The following is a 20,681-nucleotide window of genomic DNA, read 5'->3' on the forward strand; positions in this document are numbered from 1 at the left end:
CAACATGAAGCAATAAAACAACTCAACATTAAGCATCTCTTACCTCCTCACCAGGCTCACCTTAAGCGAACAGGTTGCGCAGCACTGCCTGGCCAACCCTGGACTCCTCCCTGGAATCCCGGTCGATGCAGTAGTATTTCGTGAAGGTGTGCGTCAACCTCCACGTAGCAGCCCTGTAGATATCCAGCAGGGGCACACCAGATAGGAACGCCGTGGTAGCTGCAATCGCTCTGGTGGAATGGGCTCTCGGACGGCCGGGCAGCGGTCAGTTTGCCAACCGATGACAGTACATGATACAGCCGGAGAGCCATCTGGAAATGGAAGCCTTCGAGAGAGCCTTCCCCCGATTGACAGGTCCAAAGTTCACAAAAAGTTGTGACTTCTTCCGAAAACTCTTCGTGCGGTCCACGTAGAACTTCAGCGCTCTAGCCACATCCAGCGAGTGCAAAGTCCTTTCAGCCGGCGACAAAGGCGACGGGAAGAAAACAGGCAACACCAAGGGTTCGTTGAGGTGGAAGTCCAACGGCACCTTGGGCATGAAGGAGGGGTGCGTCCTGAGCACTACCCTCGTGTCGTGAAAAGTCAAGTACGGGGCCTTGCAGGAAAGGGCCTGGATCTCTCCCACCCGTCGTGCGGAGGTAATGGCCACAAGAAACGCTGTTTTCCACGACAAGAACTTCAACGGAGCTGAGTGCAGAGGCTCGAACGGAGGTCCCATGAGCTTGGTCAGCACCACGTTGAGCTCCCACGCAGGGGCCGGAGCCTTCACCGACGGGAACGATCTGAACAGTCCCTTCATGAATTTTTTCACCAGACGATGAGACCACAAAGACGTCCGTCCCGTGGTTCTGGTGTATCGGGAGATCGCAGCAAAATGAATCTTGATGGAAGCGTGCGCCAGTCCAGCCTTGGCCAGCGTCAGTAGGTATGGCAGTACTTGAGGAGCCGTAATCCGTAGAGGGTTAATCTTCTGTGCGTGGCACCAGACAGAGAACCTCTTCCATTTGTGTCCGTAGCATGTAAGAGTTGAGGACGCCCTGGCCTTTGCAAGAACCTCTCTGCAGTCGGCGGGTATGTCGTAACCTACAAACTCTAGCGCTGCAGGAGCCAGTCCTGCACGTTCAGCGACTTCGGGTCGTGATGGAGGATGGCGCCTCCTTTCCTGGAGAGAAGATCCGCGTCCACTGGCAGCTTGATTGACGGGGACGCTGACAAGTCTTGAAGGTCCGGGAACCATATCTGCCTCGGTCACGCAGGTGCGACGAGGATCATCCTGCACCGTGACCTCTTGAGCTGGTTGATGAGCCGGATCAGCAACGGCAATGGAGGGAACGCGTATAGAAACAGGCCCTTCCAGGGGAACGAGAAAGCATCGCCCATGCTCCTCGGCTGGGGAAACCTGCTGGCGAACCTCCGGCACTTGGAGTTCGTCGCCGTCGCGAACAGATCGATCTGGGGTGTGCCCCACCGTCGAAAGAGGCGGTCCACTAGATCCTGTCGTAGTTCCCACTCGTGGCACGAGCGCAGCTCTCTGCTGAGCGAGTCGGCGATGGCGTTTTTTATTCCTTCCAGATGAAACGGCACCAGAAACCTCCCTTGGGCGACGGCTCAATGCCACAGATCCTGCGCCTTGTTGGACAGGGCTGGGGATCTGGTACGCCCAGCTTCCTGATGTAGGACATGGTGGTGGTGTTGTCGATGAAGATCCTCACCACCTTGCCCTTGAGGGACGGAAGAAAGGACCTGAGGGCCCAAAACACTGCACAGAGCTCCAGGACGTTGATATGGAGGGACTTCTCCATCGGAAGCCAAAGGCCTCTCGCGTGCAGATTTTCGGTGTGCGTTCCCCAACCTTCCAGGGAGGCATCCGTGGTCACTGTCTTCTGGTGGCCCGGGGTCTGGAAGTCCATGCCCACCGTCAGAAGCGCCACCACCACCGGATCGCTCGTCGGAAACTCTCATCGAGTGTGATCCTGTCCTCGAAGCTGCCCGTCGTCTGGATCCAGCGATCGTCCAGGAACTCCTGTAACGGGCGCATCCGAAGCTTGCACAGGTGGATGAGATAAATGCAAGAAGACATCATTCCGAGGAGGGATTTGATGGACCTCACCCCAGCCGCGTCCGCAACCAGCATCCGCTGCACCTTGCCCAAGATGGCCCTCGTCCTTTCCTCCGACGGCGAGGCCAGAAGCGCCACTTTGTCGAGTTTCGCTCCCAGAAACAGTGCGTCTTGCGCGGGCACCAGGTGGGACTTGGCGTAGTTTATGGAGAATCCCAGGTCCGTGAGTAGTTGGACGGTCCTCGACGTGTGGTCCGCGGCGAGCTCCCTTGTCTTTGCTCGGATGAGCCAGTCGTCCAGGTAGGGGTAGACGTGGATCCCCTCCAGACGCAGCCGTGCTGCCACCGGTGCGAGGCACTTGGTGAACACCCTGGGTGCCGAGCTCAATCCGAAGGGAAGGACTCTGAACTGGTAGTGACGCCCTTGGACCACGAATCTGAGAAACTTTCGGTGTCCCTTTAGGATGGGATATGGAAGTAAGCATCCTCCAAATCCAACGAGAGGAAATCGCCCTCCTCCAGCTGACCCAGGACGTGCTGGAGGGTGACCATCCGGAACTTCTGTGCCTTGATGAATTTGTTCAGTCGTCGTAGGTCCAGGATGGGACGCCATCCTCCTGTCTTCTTCACGAGGAAGTATCTTGAGTAAACTCCGGAGCCCTGAAGCCTCTTTGGGACGAGCTCGATGGTGCCTTTCTTGAGCATCGCCTTTACCTCCAAGAGAAGTTGAGGGACGTGATGTTCCTTCCTGGCCACGGGAGGGACGCGCGGTAACTTCTTTAGAAACTGGAGCGCGTGACCCAGGGCCAGGGCATCCAGCACCCAACGGTCGGTGGAGATGGACTCCCACATGCTGACTAAGTTCGCCAGCCGGCCTCCCACCGGGGTGCTTTGGTGGGGGCCCGACTCCACGTCGGTTCAGTCCTGATTCGACGAGGCTTTGCCGCCTTGTCCTCCCTGGTGACGACGGCGGGGTCCGCCCAACTTGCCTCGTCCCCTGTAGGCTTCCTGTGACGACGAACAGGCCGCTTGACGGTAGGTGGAATATCCGCCGCCGGAACCTTTGGAGGCACCCTGCTTGCCTCCGGTGCTCCGAAAGGGCGGCCGTCGTTGCTAGAGAACACCAAGAGCCCGGGCCGTCTCCGGCTTGCAGGGAATCGTCCACTGTTTTCCCAAACAGGTTGCTCCCGTCGAACGGCATGTCCAAAACTCTGGTCTGCACGTCCTGCCGGAAGTCCGTTGCCTTGAGCCATCCACGCCGTCTAAGGCACACGCCGTTGCCCAACTGGCGAAACCCAGTGTCAGCGATGTCCGTCGCTATCGTAATGGCGTGGTCCAATGCCACTTCTCCTTCCTGCAAGATCTCTAGGGCCTCCGCCCTCTTGTCGTCCGGTAGGAAGTCCAGCAGGGGGGCGATCTTGTACCACAACTCCCTGTCGTAGCGGGCTACGATAGCCAAGGCGTTGGCAGCCTTAATCGTCGTCGCTGCCGATGAGATGACTCTGTGTCCCATCGTGTCCAATTTCTTTCCCTCACCGTCCGGGGGTGGGGGGGGTTTAACGTAAAGGCCGATCTCCCCCCCCCGCTTTCTTCCTGGCCGTCGCGGAGACGACCGAGTTTGGTGTCGGCTGTGCCCAAAGGCACAAGGGGGACACGTCCGGGACCCTGTACTTCTCGTACCGGTCCCTTCTCGCAGGCGTTGTGGATGGGTTCTTGAGGAGGGCGAGACCCTCATCCCAGATATCGTCCAGTAGAGGTACAGCGAGGACCGTCTTCCTCTTGGTCTCGCCCCGTTGATAAAGGAAACCTTCCTTCTTCTCTTCCGGGCAGAGCTGGAAAAGCTCAGATGCCCTGGCGATCATGGCATGAAACGATCCAATCTTGTCGGGCGGGGAAGCCCGGGGAGGAGGTGACGACGGAAGATCCTCGTCGTAAACTTCGTCGTCTGTACCCGTCGCGGCCGTGTCCGTCCCCGTACCATCCCCACGGGTCGTGGACGGGGAGGAGGGCTGAGCAGGGCACGATGGTTGAAAAGGAGGTGGAGGATGACCTTCTCTTAGGAGGAGGGCTCCCAGAAGGGCCTGGCTCCGGGTCCCCCGTCGGGAGCGGTTCCTCCGTTGGTGGTAACGGCAATCTCGTCCTTATCTCCGAGCATAAGGACTGTATAGCCAACAAAATGGCCGCCGAGTTATCTTGCGGCACTGGTTGAGGGGATTCCGACGGGCGGTCAGGAAACTCGTCGGCACCCTCGTCGTCTCCTACGTCGAGGTCCCTCCCGACAGGCTGGTCTTCTTCCACGCCAAGCCGTGGCTTAAGAGTTCGATCAGCTCCTCTTCAGAGGTTGAGGCCGAATCCACAATGGCCTCCTACCCCCCCTTTTTCTTCTCCGTCGGAGGTTTCACGGGGGTCCCGTCGATGGGCTTGAAAGAGGACTCCCTCCGCGGTGGCAGGGAGACTCTGGGCCCCAAGGTCGCCTCCCTTGGTGTAGCCTCCACAGGCTGAGCTAGGGCTGCCGCGACTATCTCGATAGAGGCCTTGGCCGGGTGGATTAAGGCTTTCACCACCTTAGGTGCGCTCACCGCCTTCTCCTTGGGAGGAGGGTCACCGCCTCGCTCCCCCTCCGATGGGGCCTTCGAGCTCGACCTGGGCCTCTCCAGAAGCTTCGCCGGGTGCTCGGACTTCCTCTTACCCGAGCCAGAGCGTTGGCTCGTGGTTGATGGCGCCGGGGAGGTTGCGCCCTGCCTGGCAGCCGAAGAGCCCGACCGTTCGGCGCTCCCGGTGCCAGCGGACTCGCGGTGCTTGGCCTTCTGTTGGGCCCCCGTCGCACCCTCAAAGGTCTTAGAAGACCGCTCGGACCTTTTTTTTCGCCTGACGGGCTCTTGCCTTCCAGCCAGTAGGCGAGACGCAGATGGCGGTCCTTCATGGTCCGTTCCCGCAAAACGCACAGTCCTTCTCCACGTGCGTCTTGTCCTCATGCAGGCAGTAGAGGCAAAGGGAGTGTTTGTCCTCCTTGAAGACATTCTGAAGCTGGCATCCAGGGCAGACCCTGAACAGCTTTCCGGGCGTCGAGCTTCCCTTCTCCTGGGCCATGTCCGAGATGGACTTGAGAAACTTCTGGAGTCCTCCAAAAGCGTGGCTCGACGAAATCTTCACCCTTGAGGGGCGTAGAAGAATCCGACACTGGTCCCCGTTGATCGGATAAAGAAACAGTGGCGCTTGAGGCTCTTTTGACCGAAAAAAAGAGAATTTTCCTATGAAAAAGCGCGAAAACGCACTAAAGCTCGAGAGCAATAGCACGAGGATCCCAACACTTGAACGTGTGGTACAAATCTGAGGATGGCTGCCAGAGGCGGGGCTTAGGTAGAAGCAAGTTATTGGCTGTGGTCAGTATGACGCAGAGATCAGTGATTGGTTACTACTACGAAAGTCAGATCAGAAACAAAACTGATACTGATTTTTCTTTACCGAGGATTCCCAGCCTGACGACGGGGAATATTCATGACAATGTGAATCCATGCCAGACCCCATGCTGGAGAAGGTGCAGGCGCTTCTCGTAGGGGTCAAGGTGGTCAAAGACCTACTGCGATAATATGTGCAAGAGAGCGGCACAAGTGTTGGATGGCAGATATGTAGGCTGGTCCTTCACAGACTTCACTGAGATGAAGAAGTGAGGTGAAGTGGCAATCTGCAGGTCCTGCCCCAGCTGCTGCAGGGGTGTTGGGGCTCCTGCCCTTTATTAGGGTATTTAGAAGTATGGATCTGCAATAAGTTTATTAGTATAGGCCCTTTTATTTTGACAGACTCCACTAGGACTGCATTATTATCCGATGGTCGTAGCTTGCTCTCATCGTTAGATTTAGGGTTAGATAGGCATTCAATCAACCTATTGAAGTTCAATAAACACCCTTGAATGGTGATCACTTGCGTCTGTCTTCACTGTTTGATACCATGCCTTCCTTACACTAGTGTATTGTAGAAATTGGACAGGGGTGTTTAGCAGGAGAGGGAGACAGGTAGAAGGTTGGCAATTGAGTAGTGAGTGTAATAGTTTGTGTGAGAAGGAGAGAGTGGGGAGAATAAAGATGGGTAGATGTGGAGGGCGAGGAGTACGGTGTGGTAAAAAAGTGGGGCGGGTGTGAGTTGTGCGAGTGGGTTTAGTGGAAGGGTGAGCAGGGCACCATATCCCTGAGTTTGTTTAAGAAAACATACTAGTTTGGAGAGAATGGTAGTAGTACAGATGGAGTAATGGCATCCAAGGGTGGAGGTGAGGGCTATTTGTGAGAGCAGTAATAGCACAGTAGTAGTGCTGGAAAGGTAGAGTAGAAGTACAAGAGTGGTAGCAGAGAGGGTAGCAGGGAGAGTAGTAGTAGTCTGTATAAGGGAGAGCAGTAGTAATGTGGAGAAGGTGGAGAGGGGTAGGAAAGAAGAAATATCAGGTAGTTGGAGGAGAGAGGAATATCAGAGGGAGAAGAAAAAGACATGGGGTGGAGAGAAAGGTGGAGGGCTTATAGAGTAAACTGCACACATACACCATCCACTAGTACTAACCACTGCTAATGTAGGGCCAGCTAGCAAGTCCCTGAGGTGAAATTAGACATCCATCTTCTGAGGGACTCGCTATTAGACGCAGTCAGTGGTAGACCGTAGGGGTTACCAGTCCATAGCACTAACCAGGGGTTACAGACTCTGGAGCTGAGTGGGGGCAGCCTCGGTGCCACTTTCTCAACCCTTTTTTCAGCCGGTGCATCTAATCCAATTGCCGGTCTATGCTAATTAATCAGAGAAAGTCTATATTTTGAAAGCCAGGGTTAATAAATCCTCTGTACTTTACTTGCAAATCTGTGAATTACTCAGGCATCTGTAACATGATGCAACCACAGTGAAGGCGCCACTGGTATGCGTGCAAAGCTGGAAATGGAAGCCCAGTGAACGTTGATGGAAGAACGAGCAACACCACTGTTACCCAAAGAGAGCAGGTAAGGCAGGATTAGCTACGGTTGGAAGTTATGGGAATCTCCCACATGAGTGGAACACCAGACTATGAACTTTTTCCCCTTCCCATTGTAGTAGGAAACAACACAAGGAGTTTGAGCCTTAGAGAGGAGAAAACTGCAGCTACAGGTCAGAATGAGCAAGCATGAGTCATGGTAGAGGACCTGGACCTCGTCCCTGGAAAGCAGGGTGTGCACTAGCAGAAATGCGATGGGCAGCCCAAAGAGAGCCAGAAGTTCAGAGAACGGTCACGGCCATGCTAGCAACACAAGGATTAGTCTGCATGACTGCAGTTTTGCAATGTGGAGGGTCCTTGGGGAAAAAGCAGAAAAGCATAAAGTATTACATAGAAAGGTGAAGGCATTTGACCAGCAAGTGCCACTTAGAGTTGTTCCTTGTGTCGAATAGGTCTGCTTCCCTGTGTATGGAAAATAACGCCTTTCCAGAAGCTCCCATCGTGGCAGGAGTGGAGATCCCTGCTCAGGTGACCGAACATAGAGTTATCTATGACTGAAAGGTGAAAATGGGATGAACATTGCTTGCGCTACAACATTTTGACAGTGCCTGGGCTTCAGAGGAAACATAGTGCCCGTTTGCTCTAGGATGTAAAACACTGCGGTTGTGTTAGTCTACACATGTACCACTTTCTTATGTAGGTGAGGCAGAAAAGGCCTAAGGGCCAATAATGCTGCAGGTCTAAAACATTAATATGTAGTGCCTCCCATTGAGCAGAAACCTCCTGTATGAAGATTGCGTTGTGGCCTCCTCAGCCCACCATGGAGGCCTGCCATTGTTGCCATCACTTGATACAGGACTGTTAAAGGAGCCCTGCTGTAAAGGTTGGCAATGTACTTCCACAAACAGAGCATTGTCAAAGGGGCTGATTCATAAATAAAGAGCATGTCGCCCCAATGTCTGGAGAATAGATTGGAACAGGCATCTGAGAATTTGTGTAGGGAGTGTATATGAAGGTTGCAATTTGCGATGAGTGGAAGCATTAGGACATCATGACCAAAAGGGGCTTGATGACTCGTACTCAGGGAAACCCGTTCAAGAGACAATGCTTCCACCTTCAACAGTTGTGTCAACTCTGTGGGCATGGTCACAGTTGAAGTGTCTAATTGCATCCTTAGAAACATCATTTGTTGAGAAAAAATATGGAGGACTTTTGTAGCTGAATGAGAAGCCCAACAATGTTAGGTCAACTTTGGTGGCCCTTGTGTGCTGTATGCCCTGTTTGAGGGCTGATGCTCGGATCAGGCAGTCATCCAAGGTGTAGACTGGTATCCTTCACTTCCTACGATGCATTGCGGCTGGAGCAAGGGATTTCATAAACACCCTCAGGCCTAACTTGAGGCCAAAGAGGAGATATCACATTCAAAGGCGCAGCCTGCTATCACAAAACACTGAACTTGTGATGATGGTGGGGAATAGGAAAATTGGTAACGTCCTATCCAGGGACGATAGACATCTCCCTTGGCAAGTTGGCTGAGAAGTTGTTTGTCTCAAAACAATCTGAAATTACTGCAGAGGAATTTACTGGAGGTATTGCAGGGTGAGGATGCGTCTCCAACAAACCAAACTAAACTTTCGCAGACCATGAAATAGAGCAAGTTTTCATCAGACTTTTTGAGAACAAGGGACTTGCTCTGAAGCTCCCCTTGGACAGTAGCAATAGTACTTTATTGATGTAAGAATGAAGACATACTCCCTAACACTTGGGTGACTAAACAAAAAAGCGCCACTGGGCGGCAGTCCAGCTTGCGTGTGGGAGTGGCCATTGGGCCGAGAAGGACTATGGGCACCGCTGTAGGGTTGCTCATGTGAGGCGTACAAATCCCCTTGTGTGACTGGGAGTGGCATGTTGAGCAGCAGACTGTCAGATCTTGAGAAGCAGTGCTGCATAGAATGAAATGACTGAAAGGGCCGTCTTTGTTGCAGAGTGCTGAGGAATGAACTACTCAGATGTGTAGAAGACAATCTTCCATTATAGAACAGACTTACGTTAAAGTAGGGCTTTGCTAGACTCCTTTACCTTGACTAGGTAGTCACAGACCAGGCCATTTATGGGGGAAAATTCTGCAGACAAAGAATGCATCAGGTCAGGTTATTAATAGATGAGTGTTAGCCTCTCACAGACTAGTCTTCTCAGAGAGAGTGGCCTTCTAGATGATTGCACTATCATACTTTTTTTTTATTTTTTGCATTTATAAAGCAGTCCAAGCCCAATGGCATCCAGGCACTGGTTACAGAGCTAGAGCATTAGGTACAAGTTAAACGTAGAGTGCAGAGTCAGGTGAGTGTATTAAAACGAAGTAGGTCCTTGCGTGAACAACAAAGTCTTACGTTTGTTTAAGAAAGACACAGTAAGATTGGTCTGCTCTTAAGAGCTGGTGGTAGAGAATTCCAGTTCGTGGAGGCACTGACTGGGAGGCTTAGCCCTCCTGTTCTCTTCAGTAGAAATTTCGGCGTGTTGAGGCAGTGGGCATGAGCGGATCATGTGGGTCTAGAGGATTGAGCTTTCTTGAATTTGATAGAGGTAGGTGGGGATGGAGTTTCACAAGCCTTTGTGGATGAGAGCTAGAGTTTTGAAGATTGTACGCACTTGCATGGCTAGCGAATTAGCGTTTCTTCATGCCTCCGGGATGTGCTCCCTTCTAAGGATGTTCAGTGCGGCCCTCAATGCACTGTTCCAAATGACCTAGAGTTTATTAATGTTTCTCAGCAAAGGGAACGTTCCAATAATCCAGTTTGGAGCCAATAAGCGTACAAGCGATGGAGAGGCAGCTGTCAGCCGATAGGAAGGGTTTCTGGCATTGATTAGCCAGGTAAAGTATGCTTCAGTAGGTTGCGTTGGCTTTGACCTATCGGGTAAAAATGAGGGTGGCGCCATATAAACACCCAAGATCTTGACAACGCTGGAGACTGGGATGGTGATGACGTTTATGATAAAGGTTTTGTATTCCTGGCCTAATACGGGTTGAGACCCAACTGGAAAAATTTCAAAAACATTGAATCATTTTTTTCTGGTTGATGAGACTAATAAAGTTACTCACCGTAGTGACTGCCTTACTCCTAGTCCATAGTCCCCTTTCCGCCATACTTATGGGACATTCACCGGTCCTGTGGGACGGGACCAGAGCACGTTGTAAAAAGCATTACGTTTTTTAAAAATATGTCCTTCTTTTAAAGTGGGGTAACACACGCGGCCGTAACCTCGCCCTCCTTAGCTCCGCCCAGCGGATCGCCCATCAGTCCTTTTCTATCGCCATGTCTACGACCTTTAAGCAATAACAGAGGAATCTATTTAGAGGGGATGGCAGGCAGGCGTATGGAGGCAAGGGGACTGTGGACTAGGAATAAGGTAGTCACTACAGTGAGTAATTTTATTATACTCCTACGTCCCGTCCCCTTTCCTCCATACTTATGGGAGATTCCCAAGCACTCCTCACGGGAATGGAAACTCCTTACTGAAACAGGTTCTTTAGCACAGCTTGACCAAACTGATCAGCCCTGGAGCCCAGGTCCAGACAGTAATGCTTACAAAAAGCTGATGGGGAGTGCCATGTAGCTGCTTTCGCGATGGACTCCCAGGGAATATATTTTTGGAAGGCAACGGCAGCCGCCTTGCCCCACAAAAAATGAGCATGAATTCCCTTTGGGGCCCGAAGACCCTGAATGGTATGCGCCTCTGAAATACAAGCCGTGATCCACCAAGAGATGGTCGCTTTCGAGGCCGGCTTTATTTCCAAAGGTCACAAAAAGCTGCAAAGAGTTCCTAAGCTCAGATGTTCTGTCCAGATGGAACTTGAGAGGTCTTCTAACGTCCAGGCAGTGCAGAACCCTTTCGGCCCCTGAGGCCGGGTCTGGGAAGAATACAGGCCATGAAATCGACTGATTCAGATGAAAATCAGAGACCACCTTAGGAAGAAAGGCGGGATTTGTTCGCAGGACAACCTTATCTTTATGAAAAGGAATGGAAACTCAACCCACAAGGCTTGAAGCTCACTTACACGCCTTGCCGAGGTCACAGCAATCAAAAAGGACACTTTCCAGGAAAGGTACTTAAAATCGACAATAGCCATGGGCTCAAAAGGCTTATGACAAGGCCGTAAGGACCACATTCAAATCCCACCTCGGATGCAGGTTGCAAACAGGAGGATAAAGATGCATCAGGCCCGCAAAGTGTCTTTTAATGACTGGATTAGACAGTGAAAAGAAACACTGGTCAGTGGACAAATGAGCAGCAACCGCCGATAAATATGTCCTGCAGGACAAGACATGGATGCCAGACTCTGCCAGATGTGAGACAAAAGACAGTACCATGTCGATAGTAGCCTCTCTGGGGTCTAGCTGCCTAGCCAAACACCAGTGACAGAAGGGTAGCCATTTACTTCTATACTAAGATCTTGTTGAGGGCTTCCTGGCCGCTTGAATAATGTGCATGTTATCCGCAGACAAATTGAAGCGCTCTAAAGATCTGAACTCAGGCAACAAGCCGCCAAGCTGAACGATTGTGGGGAGGGGTGCCACAGTTGTTAATCCCTCTGGTGAAGCAGGTCGGGAACCAGTGGAAGCTTGAGCGGCGGGCACACTGATAGATGCTGAAGCTCCGAAAACCAAAACCTGGCTGGACACCAAGGGGCTACGAAAAGCAGGTAGCAATTAACCGTGTTCCTCAGCTTGCAAGCGTTCTTTGAGCCCTAAATGGTGGTTTTACCAGAACGGACAAAGACTTGGCCGTCTGAGTGCTGTCCTTTGTTCTAGTCAGCTCTACGTCCGTTGACGAATCGAACAGTTCTTTGCCGTCAAAAGGCAGGTCCAGAACTTTATCCTGCACCTCCTTGGAAAACTTTGTGGCATGAAGCCAAGCCTGAAGAGACATGTCCACGGCAAGCATGAGGCCCTGAGCCGAGGTGTCGACATGATGCGCCCCTCAGGCATCTGACAGGCCAGCCTTAAAATCATCCAGCTTGTCCGCAGGAATGAACTGCTGAAATTCCGACAGACCCTTCCAGATTTTCATATATGCCCCTGCTAAAATGAGCTCTGCATTCGCCTGGTGCAACTGCACAGCCAAATTAGCTACTATCTTGCTCCCCAAAGTCAAGCAACTTGTCCTCATTGGCCAGACCCTGAGCCGCTGCTGTAGAGGACGCTGAAGCCGGTCTGTATTGAAGCGTAGTGGCTGCCACTACTGTGGAGGAAGGAAGCATGCAAGACACTAAGGCTACCTCTTCCGAAGTATAAAGCCTATAATGAGCGTCAATCTTTGTTAACATGCAGTCCAGTGTGTGGCTTATCCCAGACTTTGCAGACCTCTGCCAAAACGGCCTTCTGAAAGAAAAAGCCGATGCGCTCCTGAGAAGACAAGGTGAATGCCCCCGAAAGCAGCCCTTCTTGCAGAGGGGGTGCCTTAGGTACTGGAACATCCAGAAGAGTCATGTCCAGTACCCAGTCATGGAACGCCCTAACAGAGCGGGGATGTCATCGCCATCCTGATCCAAGTGCGCATCATCCAACGCATCCGGATCGACCTGCGTCACGTCTGGCTCCGCTGAAGACTTGTCTATTGGAGACAAGGGTGGCAGAGGCAGAAGGGCTGGAGGTGGGGCAACAGAGGTGGGACAGCTGCTGGAACAACCGGTGCTGTGACGGGAACTATTGGAACGGAACCCGGCCCTGGAGGACAGATTTCCTAAAAAAAGACATCTGAAAAATTCCTTCATGGGGTCGGAGTGCATTAGCTTCTGAAATTTTCCGAAGAAGGCATCTCATGAGAGGAATAGCTCCAGGGCCGCAAAAGGAGAGGATTGCCAAGGGGGGCCCTCACCAGTCGGTTGATGTAGATCAATGGCGCAGACACTGCAGGGAGCGAGGCCGAGTGATGTAATGGCAACTGAGCGTTCCAGTCAAACTGGACGAAACGATGCACAAGGAAAACATTCACCTGAAAAATGCTCCCAGCACCCAATGGCGATGGTGTGGGTGTAAGGGAGGAGTCCAAAATGGCCGTCGCATTTTGCGCAGGAACTGGTGCCATTTTGTCAACGTCTGAGGAGAACTGCGTCACATGTGTGAGTGAGGCAGGGGTCTCCACAGACAGGTCAGGGGTCTTGACTTTAGCCTCGATACAAGGAACCTCGGCAGAGCCAGTACTGTGTGGCCTAGAATGTTTCTGAGACATACTATAGCCAAATTAGCCTCTGAAAGAGGAACCTCAGCAACGCCGGTAACAGAGGAATTACGGTCAGCGACCTCACTCTGTGCCCCCTCAACAGAACCGGTATCCCCCACTAGAGCGGGACCGATGAGGAACGCACCTCACTGACAAGACCTTAACAGGCCTCTCAGTTCTGTCTGTCACCTTATCCTACAATAGAGGAACCTCGGACCAGAGTCCGGTAACCGCTCCCTCAAGAGGGGACTCGAACCTTGGTTCGGTACAGAAAACCTCAATATAGGCCTCAGGCACGCCCGGTGTCTGTAAGGGAAGCTCCAGACAAGGAGACCTTGAAGCAAGCTCCGGTACCTACCGCCTCAGATGAACTGGGCTGTTGAATAGCAATCGGGAGTGAGTAGGCCCCTTACGGAGGCCTATGGAGAAAATTCTGGTACTTTTCTTAGGCGTAGAAGGCACCTCAGGTGAAACCCCGATGACAGAGCTTTTAAAGCCCCTGCCGGACCGGGAAGGAGTGTCCCGGTCTGGGTGCCCTAAAAACTAAAGAACTTACCGGGCGTCTCTTCATCTCGTCGATGAAACTCTGAAAATGCGGAGGAGGAAAGCGCTGAAACACCTCCTCCCACCACTCCAGACAACGTAGAAGTGCCCGGACCGAAAAGGAATCGCAGTAAAAGCACGATTCCCACCGATGGTCCAGACCCAAACACTCTAACAAAGAGGATGGGGATCCGCCCTAGCGAAAACGTCACTCGCAAGAAGAACAATTAGGAAAATCTAACCGAAACGACAGACGGACTACTACACGACTGCTAAAACAGAGCAGGAGAGAAGGACAATGGAAGGAAAAAATCTTCCGAAGATGCAATTGCGTCCAGTCCCAAATGTGCGGAGAAAAGCACTGATGGGTGATGCGCTGGGCGGAGCTAAGGAGGGTGGGGTTACGGCCGCGTGCGCTACCCCGCGTAAAGAGGACACAATGTTGTAAAATGTGATGCTTTTTACAAAGTGTTCCGATCCCGTCCCACAGGACGGAGGAATGTCCCATAAGTATGGAGGAAAGGGGACGGGACGTAGGAGTATGAGGAGATGGGGGGCAATCCAAGCTTGGATGGTTTGGTAAACAGACTGCAGGGTGTTGGAATCAGTGGCATCATTTCCTGTTAGTGGGAGGAGAATCTGCGTGTCATCGGCATAATTTGTGTAGGAAATGCCCTGGATATTGAAGTAATCGAATAAAGATTTAGTAAATATTATTGTATAGGGTTAGGGAGACACACGAGCCTTAAGGCACGTTGGTGGTGACAGGGGGTGGTGGGAGTTTGGCAGAGGCAGTGTCCACGAAGACCCTCATGGAGTGATCCGACAGAAAGGAGAAGATCCATGCAATAGCTCAAAGGAACAATGTGCTTCCAAAGCAAGGTGTTGACAGAGAATTTGATGGTCGACGAGGTTAAAGGCTGTGGACAAGTCAAGCAGTAGGAGGAGGGCTGGGTTGTCGGCATCTTTGATCTCGTCAAGTTGATTCTCAGAATGTTGCTGGATTCGAGGTTAGCCTGGAATTGGAGGTAGTTAGCACAATCCAGGATTTTAAGGAGGAAGGGAACAGTGGTGATGGGGCAGTAGTTGGTGGGGATGGCTGGGTCTAAGGAAGGGTTTTTCAGTAGAGGAAGGAATCTGGCGTCCTGTAATCTGGTTGGGACAGAGCTGCTGGAGAAAGGTATTGATGAGAGTAGCAATGAAAGGAGAGCGGGCTTCAGCACAGTCCAGGCAGATATCCCCTTGGCAACAGGAGGGCTGGTGACCTTTCATGATCTGGGTGTCCGCAGATTCCGAGATTGGTTTGAAGGGATGTAGGGGTGGGTTTTGCCGATGCACCGTGGGATGTGTTGGGTGGTCTTATGGAATCAGTGGTGATGCCTTTTGTTTTTGTTAAGATCTTCTGTTGGAGCGAGTCAATTTTGTTCAGGAGGGCATTTTGGATGTTTAAGAATCAGATGTGGTCCTTTGTTCAGCTGGTTGGTGGTGGTGAAGAGAACGAAATTCAAGTTCACACAAGATTAAGAAGAGTTCCTGGGTGCTAGAATTCCCATTTGCAATTGTAGTATTGAAGGGAGAACTCTTTGCTTGTAATATGGCCTGCTTATATTCTTTTGCTAGGGTGCTAAAGTCTTGTATTGCACTCAGAGGGTGTGTTTCTCCATACAATAAGCTTCTCATTGTGGAGGTCTATTCATAGATTAAGTCCTCATCTGATACACTGACAGAAAAGGTCAGACGCACTCAAAAACTGACTACTTATCCAAACTTTTTATAAGAAAGAATGGTGACATTCACCGCATTATTCCAAGCACAGCTGCCATCTCCCTTAGCTCCATTAACCACCTTCACCATTCTACGCATATAGTTGATCCTGCCGAATGGTCCTCCTTCCCTACGTTCTCAGAGGATATAGTCTTGGGAGCAATCTAAAAGTTTAAATCCTGCTCTCCATCAGATGCCATTCCAATTGACATTATGTAGACCATCTCCCCTAATCATGTGACAGTACTTACAGCTGCTGTGAATAATTCCTGTCAATCTTGTCCCGCCTGAATTTAAAGCGGCTAGAGTTATTCCACTTCTAAAAAAGCCATCACACGACCCCACCATCCTGGCTAATTTCCGTCCTATTTCTCCTCTTCCTTTTCTGGCCAAACTAATTGAATCTTTGGTATCACCCCTTCTCTCTTCATTCCTTGAATTCTCTCACCGGCTTCCTCCAGTGCAAGCTGGTTTCAGGCCTGGCAGAGGCATGGAAAGTGTACTAGTTGCCGTCCAGGATGATATGGCCAGACTGGTGGACTCTTTGGGGGAGGGGTGGAGGGGGTTGACGCCCTAATATTGTTAGATCTGTCAGCGGCTTTCGACAGTCGATCACCCCATCCTGTTGTCTCGACTGGCCCAGATAGGGATATCTGGCCAGGTCCTAGCCTGGTTCACCTCGTTCCTGGGGGAACGTACCCAGACCCTTTCCATGCCAACCTTTCTATCTGCTTCCGGTCTTCTCACTTGTGGTGTTCCAAAGGGCTCCTCCTTGTCTCCAATCTTATTCAATATATACATCTGGGCACTTGTGTCTCGTCCGCTCCTACAGCAGCAGGTGTTACTCGTATGCAGACGACAACCAGATCCTGATCCGGTTAGACCTTGATCAGTCTGAGATGTCATCGCACCTGCGGGGATGTCTGGTTGCCGTGGGTGAGTGGATGAACCACAATTGGCTCAAACTGAACAGAGACAAGACAGAGGTCCTAGTAGTTGGGTGTCCCCCAGATCCCACACTCTGGATTTCTTCTTTTTGGCCATCTTCTTTTGGTGTTCTCCCCACCCCAGTGTGTAAAGTAAAAAATCTGGGTGTAGTTCTCTCAGCCTCTCTTTCCATGGTTAATCAAGTCATGACTGTTTGTCAGGCGGGGCACGACCAGCTGAGAATTCTGAAGAGGGTTCTTCCCTTAATTTCTGCGTCCCAGTGGCCCCCTGTGGTAGCAGCGCTAATATTATCTTGGCTGGATTACTGTAACTCTTTGCATCTGGCCCAACCTAAGAGTCTCATCCAAAGATTGCAACGCCTGCAAAATCTGGCGGCCCGGATGGCAACCGGGACCTTATATGGAGTCCATATCTCTCTGGTTTTATGCCTATTACACTGGATTCCTGTCGGCCAGCGTATAATATTCCAAGGCTGTGTGTATAGTGCACTGTGCCATCCATGATTTAGGTGTGGAATTTCTACAGGCCAAATTTACACGCTATTACCTGAACCGTCAATTACGCTCAGCTACGGTGGATCTGCTTATCGTGCCACCCCATTGTCGCACAAGGATCAGTGGTAGAGTTTTATTTCTATAGTCGCCGCTAGACTATGAAATGAACTTCCAATTTCCATAAAGCAACTCTCAAATCATCTAGTCTTTAGGATAGCGATCAAGACATTCTTGTTCTAGCCATTGGCTCGGTTTGGCGATTTTTCATGGATGTGTTCCCTCTTTCTCTCCAGCACCAAGATGCCTTTGGGTGACCGTTTGCGCTTAAGAAATTTAAAAAAATCAAGTCCACTCAGATGAGGCTCCCTCGTAAACTAGGCACTGTCATACTACCCTGTCGTATCGTAGGCCCTCTCAGACTGGGCTCCCTTGTAGATTAGCCTTCACAAAGATTAGGCTCTCCCATGGAAAAGTCCATTGTAGAGTGGCCTCGCCCAAAGAAAAGGTATCTCCTTGACTAGATTTACTTTAGGAAAGGTGCCTCATAAGCCACGCTCTTAGCCATTCACTTCAGAATAACTGAGTAAATAAATTAATGACAGATCAGACAAAAGTCAATTTGATCAGAGGTTATATATGCAGCATGTATATTAGTTTAGCAAAACATCCCTGAACAAAGACTGACAAATGAGGGCAGACTTACAAGTTGTGTCAGGACAAAGGCAATAAACACATTTCAGATGCCAGTTATGCCATAGATGTTTTTTGAAAAGGCTCTTTCTTTAGTCATGGAAACTAAGACACATTTCAATGGACTCTACCCTGAAGGAACAATGACTAAACTTGTGATCCCCCCCCTAGCACTTTGGGGGAATGCCAAGAGAGTAGACGTTCTTAAACCTCACAATAGTAAAATACTTATCTGTAGCTTTCACATGTAGAATAAAGTACAGGTCTAAAAATCTTCACGAAAATGTCGTATAGAGTGAGAACTTCGGAGAGGACAACTCTGAACGTGTAGTAAAACATGAATATGCCTCCAGAGGTGGAGCAAAAGGAGGCAGTGTCCACTGGTTGAAGGGAATGACCCAAAATAATACTAAGAACACTAAAGTGAATATGGTTTCTTGCATTTCTATGAAAATGCATAATGTAACCAAGGATTCTCAGTCCAATGACGGGGAATATTCAAACAGCATATGGACCTATGAAAGATCCAATGCTGAAGAACTTCAGCTGTAAAGGGAACCATTGAAGCAAGTAATAATAGGATTGGGCGTAAGAAGCAAGTCTGTACCAGGATAAATCCAGAATCTTTTCTTCCATGACCATGCATTTTAACTGTATGCATATCATGCTGCCGACCTTCACCCAGCCCCTCCTCACCAACTTTAGATCTTTGATTGTCCAGAGATTCAGCACAATACATTTATTTTTATAAAGAAAAGACAAAGTAAATCAAGCACCAATGGTAAACCTGTTGACACCATAAAACATGTGATACTAACTTTTTCAGAGGATAAACAGGCAACAATGTGTAAAAGAAAAATCATGTACAATCTTTTTATTTAAAAAAACATAGGTTATGGCAGTTAATAGTGCATTTCACTCTGCCTTTGTTTACACAGGAGAGATCACATCATTAACCTTGACCATGGGGTTAAAATAATTATCAAAGACATATGTACAGTAAGTACACACCATAGTAACCAGGTTTCCAAACCACTGATGAGCAAGTTCATGTCCAACAACCAAAGCGACCCACTGACGGGATGACGAACAGGAATTCTTTGGATCGATCAATAGAGCGGTTTCCCTAATAAAAACAAAATAGGAATTCATTTATTCGAAAAATAAAATGCTCAGAACAAATTACAGACATTGACTAGTGTTCTTCTGTTCCACAGTATCCATACTTGAGGGGTGTCGAGAGGACAGAGCAGGGGAATGGAGAAACAAAAGCTCATTACGAAGAAACGGTGCTGAGAAACACAAGTATGCCCTTAACAGATCTCCAATGAGCATGCCCTAGCCTTAACCACCAATCCTTTTATCAACGTGACCACATCTGAGCTCTTATTACCAGGGAAAGGATGGGACCATGGACTAGGAGTACCATAGTCACTAAGGAGGGGGTGGGGTAACTTATACTTACTTCTGTGTCCTGCTGTCTTTCCCCCCATAATTTTGGGAATTACAGAGCAGCCGAACTACGAGCGTGTGCAAATTGTTCAGAACAGAGGAATAATGGGAAAAAGATTTTCAGCTAAAAATGTTGAAGAGGCCAGCTTGTCTGAATTGTGCCCCTAGCCCAGGAACTTCCATTCACTGAGTAATATCTGCAGAACGCGTGGGGAGTTGTCCATGCAGTAAACTTGTTGTCATTGTCAAACAAAAAATGCCTCTGGCAGCCACTTAGTAGTACTATGCTAAATATGCTGCACTCTAGAATACAGCAGATGATGCATCATCCAATTTTAGTTTGAAACCTTGAGACCAAAGAAGAAACCCTCCATTATTGACAAAGGTGGTGAGAAGAGCTCATGCACTTTATTCTATCCCGGTAAAATGTACTCTGATCGTGGTATGGTAGGATGGCTCCACTTCCAGCTCAGGATTTGGACAACACCTAGGTGGTTTATCTACAGATCACAATAAAACAGACCATCTTTGTTAAATTCTGGGTATGTTCAAAAGAAAGGCCCCTCTCTACATAGTCCCTTGATTTAGCACACTTACTGTGCAGGCCATGATTGTGGTTTCCATGAAATATGCCAATTTCAATGAATGCCATAAATTTAAAGGGTAATGGGCTAATAAGAGCATATTTAAAATGTTAATTTGTTTGAAACATTTTCATCAAGTAAGAGTTTAGTGACACCACAAATTTCTTTGGACGGGACAGTGAACAAAAACCACGTTCTGCAAGAATGCATTTTTATGGAGAGGAGGATAGGCGGTTAAGGAAATGTGCAGCGGGTCCTTGTTATATATACACCAGTGGAAAATTTGATCCAATTACTGACATACGGGCTTCTTTTGGAGTTCCATAGTGAGGTGGTCATCTGACAGTTTAATACCAAACTGAGATGAACAGATTGGGAGGATGCATGAATAATCAGCCGCTCCTCGCCCCACCGATTTTAAGTGATTACTCTGCATCCATCCTGTTAATCATCAATTAAACGCATACATAAGGTAAATACTATGCTGGACAACACAATATTTATAAACACGATGTGAAAATTCCAACTGCATTTAAATGTGTGCAGAATCTTCATAGAGGAAGAGGATGGAACACAGGTCTGCCTGTCCGATGATCATAGGAAGGAATTACGCAGCAAGCATTTCTATGCATCTTCACAATCCATAAAGGGAATGGTCTTGTGTCCTGGTATGCCAGACTGACAAACTATATGAGTGTTCTTCATGGGCGACAGGCCCTACGGGTGGAGATCTTGAGTGAGTTTGCGGCCCACCAGATGGGTGGCCACTGGTAAATGTGATTTTGGGTGGCCCATTGCAAATGTCTGAGCAAGTCTGCAGTGTTATGGGGATCTGGGTCCCACTGCTTTATGAGGTAAACAGTGTTTCAGTGTTGTTCATTAACAGTAGTACTAAAACTCTGACTGTACGGGTGAAAGGCTTTGGAAGTGACGCAGTGCCTAAAAGTTCTGGTTTTCCAATAGAGGCCCGCCACTCAT

The 20,681-nt window shown here is 49.7% G+C and overlaps 1 protein-coding gene across 1 annotated transcript in view; it reads right to left on the reverse strand.

Annotated features, from left to right (window-relative positions):
* The window catches only part of NPEPPS (aminopeptidase puromycin sensitive), a 1,690,513-nt gene that overhangs the window by 952,734 nt on the left and 717,098 nt on the right, over positions 1–20,681 (reverse strand). Inside the window, exon 9 of the mRNA XM_069634659.1 lies at positions 18,679–18,793. Coding sequence (XP_069490760.1) covers positions 18,679–18,793 — 115 coding nt within the window. The remainder of the gene's footprint in view (positions 1–18,678; positions 18,794–20,681) is intronic.

This window comes from Ambystoma mexicanum, chromosome 13 (assembly GCF_040938575.1).
Source record: "Ambystoma mexicanum isolate Mex_15411 chromosome 13, UKY_AmexF1_1, whole genome shotgun sequence".
NCBI lineage: Eukaryota > Metazoa > Chordata > Amphibia > Caudata > Ambystomatidae > Ambystoma > Ambystoma mexicanum.